Source organism: Globicephala melas, chromosome 3 (assembly GCF_963455315.2).
Source record: "Globicephala melas chromosome 3, mGloMel1.2, whole genome shotgun sequence".
NCBI lineage: Eukaryota > Metazoa > Chordata > Mammalia > Artiodactyla > Delphinidae > Globicephala > Globicephala melas.
The window spans coordinates 63,622,420-63,636,768 of NC_083316.1; the positions used below are offsets into that span (position 1 = coordinate 63,622,420).

Here is a 14,349-nt window from a genome sequence, read left to right on the forward strand (position 1 = left end):
GTGAGTGGGCGCGACCATACGGCCGGGGGCGGTGCTTGTGGGTGGAGCTGGACGAGGCGGGGACTGTGCGCGAGAATATGCGAGATGGCTGGGCCAGGCGGGAAAGGGGCGGGGCTCAAGAAGGAGAAAGAGGGAAGAGGCAGGGCAGCATCCGTCCTAGGAGCAGTTCAGACATTTTAGGGTAATATTACACTTGGGGTAATAGATTTGAGGCTAAGGTCACACCGGCTCTTAATGGCAGACCGCTCATTCTGATGCGGTTAGAGTCAAAGGATACATATTTTAATCTCCATTCTCTCCCCTCCCCCCCGTTTTTTTTCCTGGATTGAGGGTTGAAGAGGAGCATTATTTATTATTTGTATGTGTTTGGTTAGCTGACTAGACGAAAACTGCCGTTAAATCTCTAGTTTTTAAGGCTGCAACAGCCTTGCTTAGTATTTCAAGCGTTTACGGGTCAAAGTCATGTGCAGTTCCCTGGTGACTGTACCCCTTGTAGTTCAGGTTATAAAGTCTGATACACAATTTGGGTGGATAAAGTTTCTTAAGATGATACAGATGTGATGGCTAGTTGTTGTATGCTTCCTGTTGCTTCAAAATCTTGTTCCCTTCATTTATGTTTCTTCCATAGATGATTGTTCCTCTCCTGTCTTTGTTTTTTGACCATAGCCTATAGTTTCATGAATTCACCAAGATTTTATTTTATGCCTACCATTTAGAGGTTATTTGGTGAAGGACTTAAGTTTTTGACAGGTTTTCTGCCAGCATATAGTCCATAATCTTGTGGCATTTTCAGTGGTGAACATAAATCAAGTTTGAATGTGAAACAGTTAAATGACAATTAACATTTCAAAAATGATACTGTTTTAATTATCTGTCTAAATTCAACTTTTCTAAATATTAGGTTTTTTTCTTAAAGGTATTCTATTTAACATAGGTAAGTAGGGTGATTCATAATCTGAGATAGGGGAAGACTGATCGAGTGAAGAAAAGTAGCAGCCTTGGTTCTAATTCTAGGAGGGCTTGAGGTGCTGAGGCTCATGACTTGCCAGTCTCCACCTTGTCTTTGAAGATGGTAAAACAGTTCACCCATGACTCTAAACAGATGATTCTATGAAGGGTGGATGGCAAGAACTTTGCTGTCATTCAGAAGTAAGGTTTAAATTATTTTGCATACATCAAGTTTTGAGATTAGAGATAATATCATTTTCTAACATAGGTTGCAGAAATCGATAGGAGTAAGAAGAGACCACTGGAGAGTGATGGGCCTGTTAAAAAGAAAGCAAAGAAAGTCCAAGAAAAGGAAGAAGGAAGTGATTCAGTAATGTCTGGGAACGCTGGTGAGTTCTGGGGCAATTTTTCTTCATTCTTACAAGTAATGACTCTGATATTCTCACATTCTCCTGAGGGCAGAGGAGACTGTTGGAGTATTGGGCCATTTTTTCCTTTGTGGAGAAAGGTCTCCATTGTGCTTGAGTAGACTAGCCCCTTCATAAGGGGTGGTGTGGGTAAGAGGTTGGGGGAGTGGAGGTAAGAGATGGAGTTCTGCAATTTGGCTGTAGTTCTCCCAATTTTCTCTCTTATTCCCTCTAGCAAATTTTTGTCTTGATTATAAAAGTAAAACGTTCTTGTTATAAAAATTTCAAACAATACAGAAATGTAGAAGGTGGACAGTAAAAGACCTCATAATCTCTCCCTTTCAGTAAGGGCTACTGCTAATTTTTGGGGGTGCTGTACATTCTTCCAGGTTTTTCTGTTTATACACATCTATATGTACTCAAATAGACCCCAAAATAAGTTAACTAATAATAATATTTTATAAATTATATTATACTATATATACTAATTTGCAACTGGTTTTTTCCACTTAGCAGAACATTTTGAACAATTTTCAATGTCAGGACATGTAGATCTACCCTGTCCTTTTTAATCATGGAGCTGCTTTTTCTGTATGCTAAAGGGTTTTGGGTAAAACCACTATTCCTGAGCTGTTGGACTTCTAGGGGAGGTATTGGATACAGATGGTTGAGCAGATTTTTCTCTAGTTTTTGGCCTCAGACAATTTGTGATAGGGGAGGACAGAAAATGCTTCTTTCTTCATTATCCCCAGGAATTTAGGTAAAGAAAACGAGACAAAACCAAAAAAAAAAAAAAAAAAAGTTTCTATTTAGTGGATCAAGAGGTAAAGTTTGGATTTAGGGTTAACATGAAAGCCTTAGTATGAAATAACTATAGAAATGGAGACGTATGGTTAAAGAGAAGGATAAATCTGATGATACCCTTTTTCTCCTCCTACCTGAAGGGGCCATGGCGAGAGGCATGACTTGACAGAATTTGCATTTTCTAGGGTTTCATTACTCTACATAGATCTGATCTATTCAGTTTTTCAGTAAATTCGTCAAGCTGTTAATGAACCCTCTGTTTGCCTGCCATTGCTGTACAGGTTTTTGTAGTTCTTTTATTCTTCCAAACAACCCTTGCTGTCCTCCAGTGATAGGTGAGGTTGAGGGTTACCACACTTAAGTAACTTTTCCAGGCACCCAGGGGAGCTGAGGTGGAAAAGGGGCAACAGACTTGGAATGTTTTGAAATAAGACCTTTGCTACTTGGTAAAAATCACACTCAGGAAGAAGAAAGAGCTTTCCCCAGTCGAACGCTGGGTGATTGCTCCACCTCGGGTTTTTTTTTTTTTTTTTTAAATAACAGATTATTAAGATATAATCACATGTTATACAATTCACCCTTTACCATGTACAATTCAATGACTTTCAGTATATTCACAGAATTGTGCAGCCCTCATTAAGTCAATTTTAGAGCATTTTCATCACCCTCAAAGGAAACTCAGTACCCAATAGCAGTCACTTCCCATTTTCCCCAAGCAGCGCCCCCCTCACCGACCTAAGCAGCCACGAATCTATTTTCTGTCTATAGATTTGTCTATTCTGAACATGTCATATAAATAGAATCATACAGTATGTGGCCTTTTTGTCTGATTTCTTTCACTTAGCCTAATGTTTCTAAGGTTCATCCATGTTGTAGCATGCATCAGTACCTCCTTCCTTTCAAAAGTTGTTTTGATTTGATTTCTTTTTATTGTGGTAAAGTACACAGAACATAAAATTTTCATCTTAACCATTTTTAAGTGTACAGTTCAATTAAGTGCATTCATAATTTTGTACAACCATTACCTCCATCCATCTCTAGAATTCTTTTTGTCTTGCAGAATTGAAACTCTATAGCCATTAAATAATAGCTCCACATTCCCTCCTCCCCCAGTCCCTGGCCATCAACATTCTACTTTCCATGATTTTGAGTACTCTAAATTACATCATTCCTTTTTATTGTTGAATAATATGCCATTATATGGATCCACTTCAGTTCTTAATTCTTCAATTTATAAGCTCATTTTTATACCTAGGATCCACAGGGGAAGGAAGCTTTTATACTCACAAGGAAACTTGATACATTTGAAAAGTGATTTAAATACGTGTTTTGAAAACAAATTGAGTAATAATAAAAAGGTAAAACATACATTTGAAAAGAAATTCAAATATATATCTCTAAAAGAAGAGAAGTCACAGGAAACTAGGTAAAGTATATATTAGAAAAGTCCTATATTTAAGAAGAAAGGGAGTCATAGTATTCCTTGAAAGGTTCTTAACCTTTAACATTTGTGACATCAAGGTGTTTTTGGTGTTTTTTAATTATGGTGTTGATTTCCCTAATATGTCTTTTTTCCTCTGGCTGCTTTTACGATTTTGTATTTATCACTCGTTTGCCCACATTTGATTTTTTTTTTTTTAACATCTTTATTGGGGTATAATTGCTTTACAATGGTGTGTTAGTTTCTGCTTTATAACAAAGTGAATCAGTTATACATATACATATGTTCCCATATCTCTTCCCTCTTGCATCTTCCTCCCTCCCACCCTCCCAATCCCAGCCCTCCAGGCAGTCACAAAGCACCGAGCTGATCTCCCTGTGCCATGCGGCTGCTTCCCACTAGCTATCTACCTTACGTTTGGTAGTGTATATATGTCCATGCCTCTCTCTCGCTTTGTCACAGCTCACCCTTCCCCCTCCCCATATCCTCAAGTCCATTCTCCAGTAGGTCTGTGTCTTTATTCCTGTCTTACCCCTAGGTTCTTCATGACATTTTTTTCCCTTAAATTCCATATATATGTGTTAGCATACGGTGTTTGTCTTTCTCTTTCTGACTTACTTCACTTTGTATGACAGACTCTGAGTCTATCCACCTCATTACAAATAGCTCAATTTCGTTTCTTTTTATGGCTGAGTAATATTCCATTGTATATATGTGCCACATCTTCTTTATCCATTCATCTGATGATGGGCATTTAGGTTGTTTCCATCTCCGGGCTATTGTAAATAGAGCTGAAATGAACATTTTGGTACATGACTCTTTTTGAATTATGGTTTTCTCAGGGTATATGCCCAGTAGTGGGATTGCTGGGTCGTATGGTAGTTCTATTTGTAGTTTTTTAAGGAACCTCCATCCTGTTCTCCATAGTGGCTGTACCAATTCACATTCCCACCAGCAGTGCAGGAGTGTTCCCTTTTCTCCACACCCTCTCCAGCATTTATTGTTTCTAGATTTTTTGATGATGGCCATTCTGACTGGTGTGAGATGATATCTCATTGTAGTTTTGATTTGCATTTCTCTAATGATTCGTGATGTTGAGCATTCTTTCATGTGTTTGTTGGCAATCTGTATATCTTCTTTGGAGAAATGTCTAGGTCTTCTGCCCATTTTTGGATTGGGTTGTTTGTTTTTTTGTTATTGAGCTGCATGAGCTGCTTGTAAATTTTGGAAATTAATCCTTTGTCAGTTGCTTCATTTGCAAATATTTTCTCCCATTCTGAGGGTTGTCTTTTGGTCTTGTTTATGGTTTCCTTTGCTTTGCAAAAGCTTTGAAGTTTCATTAGGTCCCATTTGCCACATTTGATTTTGATGAGCCTTAGTCTAGTATTTAAAAAAATTCTTATTTCTTCATAAATCTTTATCCTGTTTGGAGTTCATTTAAAGCTTCTTGGGTTCCATCAGTTTATAGTTTTCATCAAATTTGGAAGAATTTTTTGGCCACTTTTTTCTCAAAATTTTTTTCTGTCTCTTCCCTTTCTCTTCTTCTGAGAGTTTATTAATAGGGATGCTAGATTACTTAACATTATCCCTCAAATAAGGAAGCTCTTTTCATTTATTTTCCAGTATTATTTCCCCTTCTGCTTCATTTTGGATTGATTCTCCTGCTGTATTTTCAAGTTCAGTGATATTTTTTTCCAGTAGTATCTAATATGATATAAATTTAATTCAGTGAAATGTTCAGTTCAGATATTGTATATTTCATCTCTAGAAGTTCTGTATTGTTCTTTTTAAAAAACATCCCATTTTTCTATGTGAATTGTATTTCAGTAAAGCTGTTACCAAACAAAAACCTTCCATTCTGCTCCTCTTTATTTTTTCCTTTTCATTTTTCATTATATGGAACATGTTTATAATATGTGTTTTCATGTCCTTATATGCTAATTCTGTCATCTCTATCATTTCTGGTTTGGTACACCTTGACTGATTTTTCTACTTTTTGCATGTTTAGTAATTAATTATTTGGATTGTGTTTTGTATTTTTGTTTTTTAAATTTATTTATTTTTGGCTGCGTTGGGTCTTCATTGCTGCGTGTGGGCGCGGGGGCTACTCTTCCTTGCTGTGTGTGTGCTTCTCATTGCGGTGGCTTCTCTTGTTGCAAAGCACGGGCTCTGGGCACGTGGGCTTCAGTAGTTGTGGTGTGTGGGCTCAGTAGTTGTGACTCACGGGCTCTAGAACGCAGGCTCAGTAGTTGTGGTGCACGGGCTTCGTTGCTTCACAGCATGTGGGATCTTCCTGGACCAGGGATGGAACCCCTGTGCCCTGCATCGGCAGGTGGACTCCCAACCACTGCGCCACCAGGGAAGTCCTGATAATAAGTATTTTGAACTTTGTGTTGTCGTGTGCTGGGATTTGTGTTTCTTTAAAGAATGTTGAATTTTGTTCTGGCAAGTAGTTAAATTCCTTGTGGATCAGTTTGATCTTTTTAGGGATTGTTTTTAAGCTTTGGAAGAGAAGGTCTAGAGTAGCCCCGTTCTTAAGCCCTGACTTTTCTAGAGTTGGGAAAGGATGGATAGTTGCAATAGCACACCATTATATAGTATTTACACCATAAAGAGACAATACATGTTAATAATCTTTAGATTATAGACAATAGTAAAATGTAATAAAAGTTTTAGGAAGCAATGAGGCCTGAGTATTTATTACCTTTGTTTTTTGTTTGTTTTAAGTAGATAATTGGGGTAGGATTTTTTATTAATTAATTATTATTATTATTTATTTTTGCTGTGTTGGGTCTTCGTTTCTGTGCGAGGGCTTTCTCTAGTTGTGGTGAGCGGGGGCCACTCTTCATCGCGGTGCGCGGGCCTTTCACTATCACGGCCTCTCTTGTTGCGGAGCACAGGCTCCAAACGCGCAGGCTCAGTATCTGTGGCTCACGGGCCTAGCTGTTCTGCAGCAGCATGTGGGATCCTCCCAGACCAGGGCTTGAACCAGTGTCCCCAGCATTAGCAAGCAGATTCTCAACCACTGCACCACCAGGGAAGCCCTCTGTTACCTTTGTTTTTAATGTAATTCATTTAATTGTAAGTTTATATACTGTAACATAATAGCTGTGTTTTACAACTGGCTCACAAAGTTCTTGAAGATTTCACTTACCAGTATGAGCTGGCTCCCTTGTCTCTCTGTGTGGGCTAATTTTAGCTTCCTCATAGCAGTGGTGGCTGGTTTCCAAGAATGAGTATCTGTGAGAGAGAGCCAGACGGAAGCTGTATTGTCTTTCACAGTCTAGCTTTGGAAGTTATATAGTGTCACTTCTGCCATACTCTGTTGGTTGAATTAGTTACAAAGGCCTGTGTGGGTTCAAGGGGAAGGAACATGGATTCCACCTTTCAGTGCAGGAGTGTCAGCATCACATAGGAAAAACATATGGGTGGAATATATATATGTCTGGCTACGTTTGGTAAATAAAATCTCCCCAGATTCAGACTTGACTTTTTGTTATTATTCTTACTTTAATTACAGATAAACAGTGTAGAACTCTGTCTCAAATGCATTTTGATAAATACAAATATTCATTATCTTAATACTATATAAATGTGGACTTTCCAAAATCAATTAAAGATATTATAAAATATAGCCAGAGTATATAAAAATAAGATACAATTTTTTAAAAAGACCCGGGAAATGTATCAGATATTATACCTTTAAACCATATGCAGGAAGTTCAAATTGAAATCTGACTTAAATTCATTTTTTCCAGTTTACCCTAGACCATTTTATAAAAGACATCGATTAATATTTATAATTATTACACACTGCAATTAATATCCTAACATAAAGCTGCTTAGTTATTTAAAATATTTTTTTAATTGACGTATAGTTGATTTACAATGTTGTGTTAGATTCCGGTGTACAGCAAAGTGATTCAGTCAGACATATATATATTTTTTTTTGGATTTTTTTCCCTTATAGGTTATTACAAAATATTGAGTATAGTTCCCTTGCTATACAGTAGGTCCTCATTGTTTATCTGTTTTATATATAGTAGTTTGTATCTGCTAATCCCAAACTCCTAATTTATCCACACCGTGGCCCCCCCACCCCTGGCCTTTCCCCTTTGGTAACCATAAGTTTGTTTTCTAACACTGTGAATCTGTTTCTGTTTTTGTAAATAAGTTCATTTGTATCACATTTTAGATTCCACATATAAGTGATATCATATGATAAAAGATTTTGTCTGACTTACTTCACTTAGTATGATAATCTCTAGCTCCATCCATGTTGCTGCTAATGGCATTCTTTTTTTTTTTTTTTTATGGCTGAGTATAAAGCTACTTAGTTTTAGTGAAAAAATCAAAATTTTTCATGGAATCAAATATGCCATTCCCCAAATTCCCATTTTTGCATTCTGTAATGACTGCCTATTATACCGGGTAAAAAATTTTATCCAGCAAACTTTCCATTTTCATTTTATGCTCTTAAAAAAAGAATCACCTTTTGACGTTTAAAACAACATGCCCCAATTTGGAATGAATATTTAAAAACAAAGGCACTAAGATTAAAAAATAAATCTTTTAAAAGAAGAAGTTCTGCCCTTTACCTGGGTTTCTGTTGTTAGACAAGATTTGAAACTGCCTCTTAAATCTATTTATTTTTCTTTTTAAGACTCTCCTCCTTGACTTGTGTCTGATTTTTATCTGCCTAAGCTTAAATATCTTCTTTTGAGCTTAAACCCTCGAAAACATTGGGTGTAATTTATCTTCCCAAAAGAGAATTCTTGAGACCCTGAGATCTATGAACATGGATTTGTTGATGTTTTTAATTCATTATAGATGTTTAACACATGTAGAGAATCATAAGCTTGATAAATTTCACAAACTGAAGTCACCTATATAACCATCACTTAGATCAAGAAACTATATTACTAGGACCCCCGGAAACCTCTCTGTGCTCCCTCCCACTGGCAACCCCTTCCCCCCACCAAGGATAACCACTATCCTGACTTCAGTATAGATTGGTTTTGCCTGAACATTGTGTTTAATTCAACTGATTTAAAATATGTTTGTAATATTCCAGAGGTTTTTCTTTTTTTCCTTTTTTTAAGATGAATTATTTTATCTGTAAAACAGATTCTTATACAGATTAAAAAAAATCTGTTTATAGTGGCACATATTTTTATTTCAGCATCTACTCTGCTTCCTTCTAGATTAAAATTCTTTATTTAAAATATGATAATTCTTCTACCTCCTTGATCCTTCATAACCTAGGCCTAGAGGAGGAAGCCTGAGTAGAGAAAGTAACTATTATGTATTTACATTTTATGGTACACAAAAAATTAAAGCTCAAACAGTGAAGGTGTTAATTCAGTGAAAGATTTTTACTGAGAAGTTTTTGGCCTATTTAACGTGTTGGGACAGCAACCGATGGCCTTATTTCTAGGGTATATCCTCTTAAGGGCTCAGAGACTTTAGTGATAATGCTGGCAAGTCTTAATCTCATATTGTGGCAATTTGATAGTTCATTTCATGGCATCTTCAGAAAAGGAAATAGTATAAGTGAGGTTTTAAGTATAGGAGCAGAATATGGAGGTTGTTAAGGTTTATTGGGGTACTGTTAAACTAAAACAGGAGAACAGCCAATTATTTTACCAGCAAAATGGATTTATCTGGGAGCAGGTAAGAACTGCAATTTAGGACATGCAACTATGGCAAACCACATGCAAGTTCAGCAAGGCAAAGGAGAGGAAACTCTTTTATAGAGGAGAAGAGGAATTTGGGAGGGTCATTGGAGGAAACTGGGAGTTCAAAGTATAGTGGCTTTTCTTTGGCTGAGTTGTGACAGTCTCTCATTGGTTGTACTGTTGCCAGGCAAGGAGAAAATCTTCCTCCTGCTGGTGGTAGTAAGCTAGTGTCACTTCTATAGGGGATGCAAGGTAAGTCTCTTCCTGTTGGGATCTGTATTGATGCTGGGTAGTATGTCCAGGAGAGCTCTCCCTGCTGGCCTCCCAACTCCATTTTAGGAGGTTTCCCTTTTAATTGTCATAGTACTCAGTTTTCCATGAGCCAGGTTTTGCACAGTAGTTACAGTCTTCCTCAAGGCCTAATTGAGGGACTGGTGCCTATATCTGTGTCCCTTCTCAGACATGAGGGTTTCGTAGCTCTTGGGGGCTTTGCACTTGAGAAGCCTTCCAATTTAGTTTTTTTCATTGAGGGCTTTATGAGGTGTTAGAATCTCTCTTAGGTATCTGTGAGGAAGGCAATGAAAGATTTTGGTTTTCCTCTGTAAGCTTCATTCTTCCCACAGATAACATGTTCATATTTCCCCCTGGTTTTCTTTTAGATGGCTCAAGATTTGATGGTCCTAGGAGCATTAAGAAAAAATTGTAATTTTGGGTAATCGCTTGTGTACCAGTTCTTTCTCTTATTTTAGAGTTCAGGAATCATAATGGCTTGATAGAAATGAACAAGTGTGGGACACCTTCTTTCCTAACTCTTGAGCTGTGGTGCACTCGTAGAAAGTCATTGTAGCCTAAGGATGAAAGATGGCTACACAGAAAAAGGAGAGAAAAAACTTTAAGAGATGTGGAAGGGTAGCAGAGAGGTTGTACAGAAGCATGGGCTCAATCCAGGATCTTTCTGAACCGACAAAAACCTTTCTGTATTGAGCATAACTCAAGGATGGAGCTTCAAGGTGGAATCTTCCTTGGCAGTGGTGAGAGTAGGGTAGGGTAGGGAAGGATGGTAAGGAGGAGGGCAAGAAACTGAGCAATCAAGGACTCTTACCACATGCACGCTAAGTCCTTGCTGCACATCCAGCTGAGCAAACCCTGAAGTTTGTGGAAATAAGGCCTAGACATGGAATTTTTTGAAATATGAACTTTACTGTTTACTTAAAAAAATAAATAATGGGAAGAAAAGAGCAGAGCGTTCACTAGCTAGAAGAGTCTCTGGCTACTTCACCTTAGTTTTTAACACTTCAGTTTTAGATATTCTTTTTTCACATGAGTGCAATTCTGAGACTTATACCCCACTCCCATCACGGGAAAGTTTTTTTGAATCGATAGGGGGAAGTCCTTATATAATATAAAAACTTACACTATATGTTTGAAGAGAGATTCAAGTATACATCCTGAAAAGGGGAGAATAACAGTAAACAAGATGAATATATACATTTGAAAAGAGATTTCAAATATACATTTTTCTAGCTACAAGGTTAACAGGAGACAGGATAAAGTATAGATCTAAAAAGAGGTTTGCATATTAATATGAAAATATTTAAACTTTTAGAAATGAACAAAACCCAACTCTTGCCCTCAGAGTGTTTTTGCTTTAATGGGAAAGTAAGAGATAATAAATGCAGTCCCAGTTTCTTTATATTAAATAATAATTACCTAATAGTATTGCTCTAAAGGGTGAAAAGATGTATTCTGGCATATAGTAGATACCCAGTACATGATAGTTTCCCTTATTTTATGGGTTGCTTGCTTATTAATAACTGCTAATTGGCAGAGTGTGATAAGTGCTGTAGAGAGATGCGATCTTGTTATAGGAACATAGAGAAAGAAAAGATGACTTTAAACTGGGAGAATTAGCAGAATTTCATGAAAAAGTAGTTTTGAGATGGGTCTGGACGAAGTGAGTACAATTTGCCATGTGGAAATTGGGGTCAAGGGCATTCTGGGGAGAAAGAATAGCATGAGCAAAGCTGTGGAGGCAGGAAGGCACATGTCCTGGGGGTGGTTTCCTTGGTGAATTCCTGGTGTCAGTATCTTTAGGTCTTTCCCATGGAGCTGGTCAGTTTCCCCAGTCCAGAGTCTTGTGAGCTCCTGCCTGGAGAGAGAACTCTGGCTGCCTGTGTTCTGGGAGCTGGTGAGAAGAGGCTGGTTTCTCCACATACAGTAAGCCTGTATTCCCATCATTCTTATGGCTCAGGCACAGTACTGCGTCTCACCTGTGCCTGTGTTGCCTTTTCCAGAGAAATCTCCAGTCTTCTTCTGAGGTAGAAGGAGGACAGTTACCCTTGAGTTTGGAGTGGGGTAGGGGTCTAGGGATTAAATTGTTTTGAACCAGTTCTGTTTATTTTAGAACCTCCCTTTTTTCCATTTCCAGAGCTACTGGTACCCTGATTCTTGAGACATTTAATAAGCATTTTGTGTTCTAAGTAGGATTAGTTCCTGGTTTTATATATTACTGATTTAGGATTTAGCTTTCAGGTATGCTAAATTGGTTATTGCTTATCCATTTATCCTTCTAGCTTCAGATATTTTGTTTGCAGTTGTCACCTCTTCTTTTCTGTCTGCCCTGTTGTAGTTTTTTTTTTTTTTGAATCCTTTTCCCCCTTTTATTTTTTATTTATTTATTTATTTATTTTGCTGTATGTGGGCCTCACTGTTGTGGCCTCTCCCGTTGCGGAGCACGGGCTCCGGACGCGCAGGCTCAGCGGCCATGGCTCACGGGCCCAGCTGCTCCGCGGCATGTGGGATCTTCCTGGACCGGGGCATGAACCCGTGTCCCCTGCATTAGCAGGCGGACTCTCAACCACTGCGCCACCAGGGAAGCCCCTGTTGTAGTTTTTAATGGGGTTTCAGGACCAAGTGAAATTAGATCTATGTTTCAATATGCCATCTTCACCCTGAACCCGAGGTTTCTTTATTTCCTTATCACAGTATAGTTAGATTCATTGCTTTAGTGAGAAGCTCCCTCTTTAAAAATCCTATGCTAATTATGAATTGACATAATGAGATAAAATACTATTGTTATATTTTCTTCTGACTTGCTAAGAGCCAAAGAAACATCTGAGGACCAGGATTGTTTTAAAGTCTCTGGAAAAATTGAAAGAATTCTGCTGCGATTCTGCCCTTCCTCAAAATAGAGTCCAGACAGAGTCTCTTCAGAAGAGATTTGCAGTTCTGCCAAAATGTACTGATTTTGATGATATCGATCTTCTACGTGCAAAGAATGCAGTTTCTTCTGAAGATTCCAAATCTCAAACTAGTCAAAAGGTATGTAACTCTTATATAGATGAATATCCAGTTACTTAGAACTGTAGGTTCTCACGTGCCATTAGGTTTGTGGGTTCACTCAGGGCACTGGTTCCCAAACTTGGCTGATCATCCAAATGAGCTGAGGGAGCTTTTGCTTTTTAGTTTTTTGTTTTTAAATTCCTGGAGATTGTGATTTACTATGTATTAAGGCAGGATGAATTAGTTTTATTAAAACAACAGAAAACCAAGAAAACCTCCCAGCAGATTCTGATATACAGCCTGGATTAGGAGCCACTGACTTGGGGGGATTCTTTATTAATAATTAATACAAGCACAGTTTCTTATAGTCCTCCTTATAGTTTCCATGATTAGTCTGGAAAATCACAGTGAATAATTTGTAGAGATGTTTTGAGGTTTTTAGTTGAAAGCTTGGCTGATATAATAAATTCAGAGTTTAACCAAACGTATATGGCTTCCTTACTTCTTCCACTGTTCGGTGATTATTAGTATTTTTCACCATTGCAAAATCAGGGAATTTAACTCTTGATCCATCATTGAAATCTATTATAAATCAGAATTAGTGGTTCTCAGCCCAGCTTTAAATTAGAATCACCTTACTGTCATAATTTTGTATGGTGACAGTTAGTTACTGGACTTATGATCACTTCATAATGTATTTGACTATCAGATCACTATGTTGTACACCTGAAACTAACGTAATATTGTATGTCAACTATACGTCAATAAAATAAAATACCGATAGTAAGAACCCTTCTTCAGAATCATGTTTAGTTAGTTTTCATGAAAAACTGGGCATGGATATCGTTTAAAAGCTCTCATTTTAATGTGTAGCCATGATCGAAAACCATGGAGTTAGAGAACTAGTTCTTTACTTTTTTTTATGAGTCATTTAAATCTAATGAAAACTATGGATTTGTTACTCAGAAAAATACTCAGACCAACACAATTTTGTATCTAATTTTCAGAAGTTCACACTCCTTCCCACAAAGTCCAGATTCATGAACTCCTCCTTCAGCCAGGCCGTAAGATCCATTGACTTATTTTACATCATCAGAAAAAAAGTTGCTTTGTTTTCATTTTTAATCTTTTTTTAGTACTTAGAAGCAGTTCACCTGAGTGTAGTGGTCATAAAGTATAGAGGTCAAAAAGTTTGTCTGTGTATGTTCACTTTATTAATTGGAGAATTTATCCTAGGGTCTCATGAGATTTACTGTTGGTTTATACATAAAATGACCAACTTGGCATTTCTGATTCACAGCACATTAGAAGTAACCAGTTAGAAGGGACACCGAGAAATAGGTCCTGAAAGTCCCATTTTATTATTCTCATCATCCTCAATTGTCAAGACAAAGTTAAATTGAGTTCAGAATGCTGTCTCTGGGAATATGAAAAAGAGTATATCTGAGAAATATTTTCACCCAAATGGTGGGGGAAAAAAGTTGCTTAATACTCAAGTATTCAGATTGACTTGTTTATTCATATCCCGTATGCTTAAAACTATTTGCTGGATTCCTACTTTCATTCCCTATATGAATAAGGTATAAAGTAAGAACTTTCTTTTTCCAGGAAATATATTTTTTTAAGTATTCATTAAGTTTTGCAATATGTGGTTTTCTTGAATTTTAGATAACAGTCATGGAAACGAAGTAGAAAATCCATCATAATTAAAAGCAAATGCATTCTCCAACCTGGTATATTGACCCACTTTTCTCCTGCCCTACCTGTCCATACCTTACCAGATCTCATT

At 37.4% G+C, this 14,349-nt stretch overlaps 1 protein-coding gene across 4 annotated transcripts in view; it reads left to right on the forward strand.

The window, feature by feature from the left end:
- The window catches only part of MSH3 (mutS homolog 3), a 211,435-nt gene that overhangs the window by 30,697 nt on the left and 166,389 nt on the right, over window positions 1-14,349 (forward strand). For 3 of the 4 annotated variants that reach the window (XM_070045159.1, XM_030846850.2, XM_070045157.1), the window contains exons 2-3: window positions 1,217-1,337; window positions 12,379-12,599. In XM_070045159.1, the coding sequence (XP_069901260.1) occupies window positions 1,322-1,337; window positions 12,379-12,599 (237 nt within the window). In that variant the 5' untranslated portion in view covers window positions 1,217-1,321. Of the gene's footprint in view, window positions 1-107; window positions 182-1,216; window positions 1,338-12,378; window positions 12,600-14,349 lie in introns of those variants that run through there. The other variant, XM_070045158.1, reaches the window with a different exon arrangement.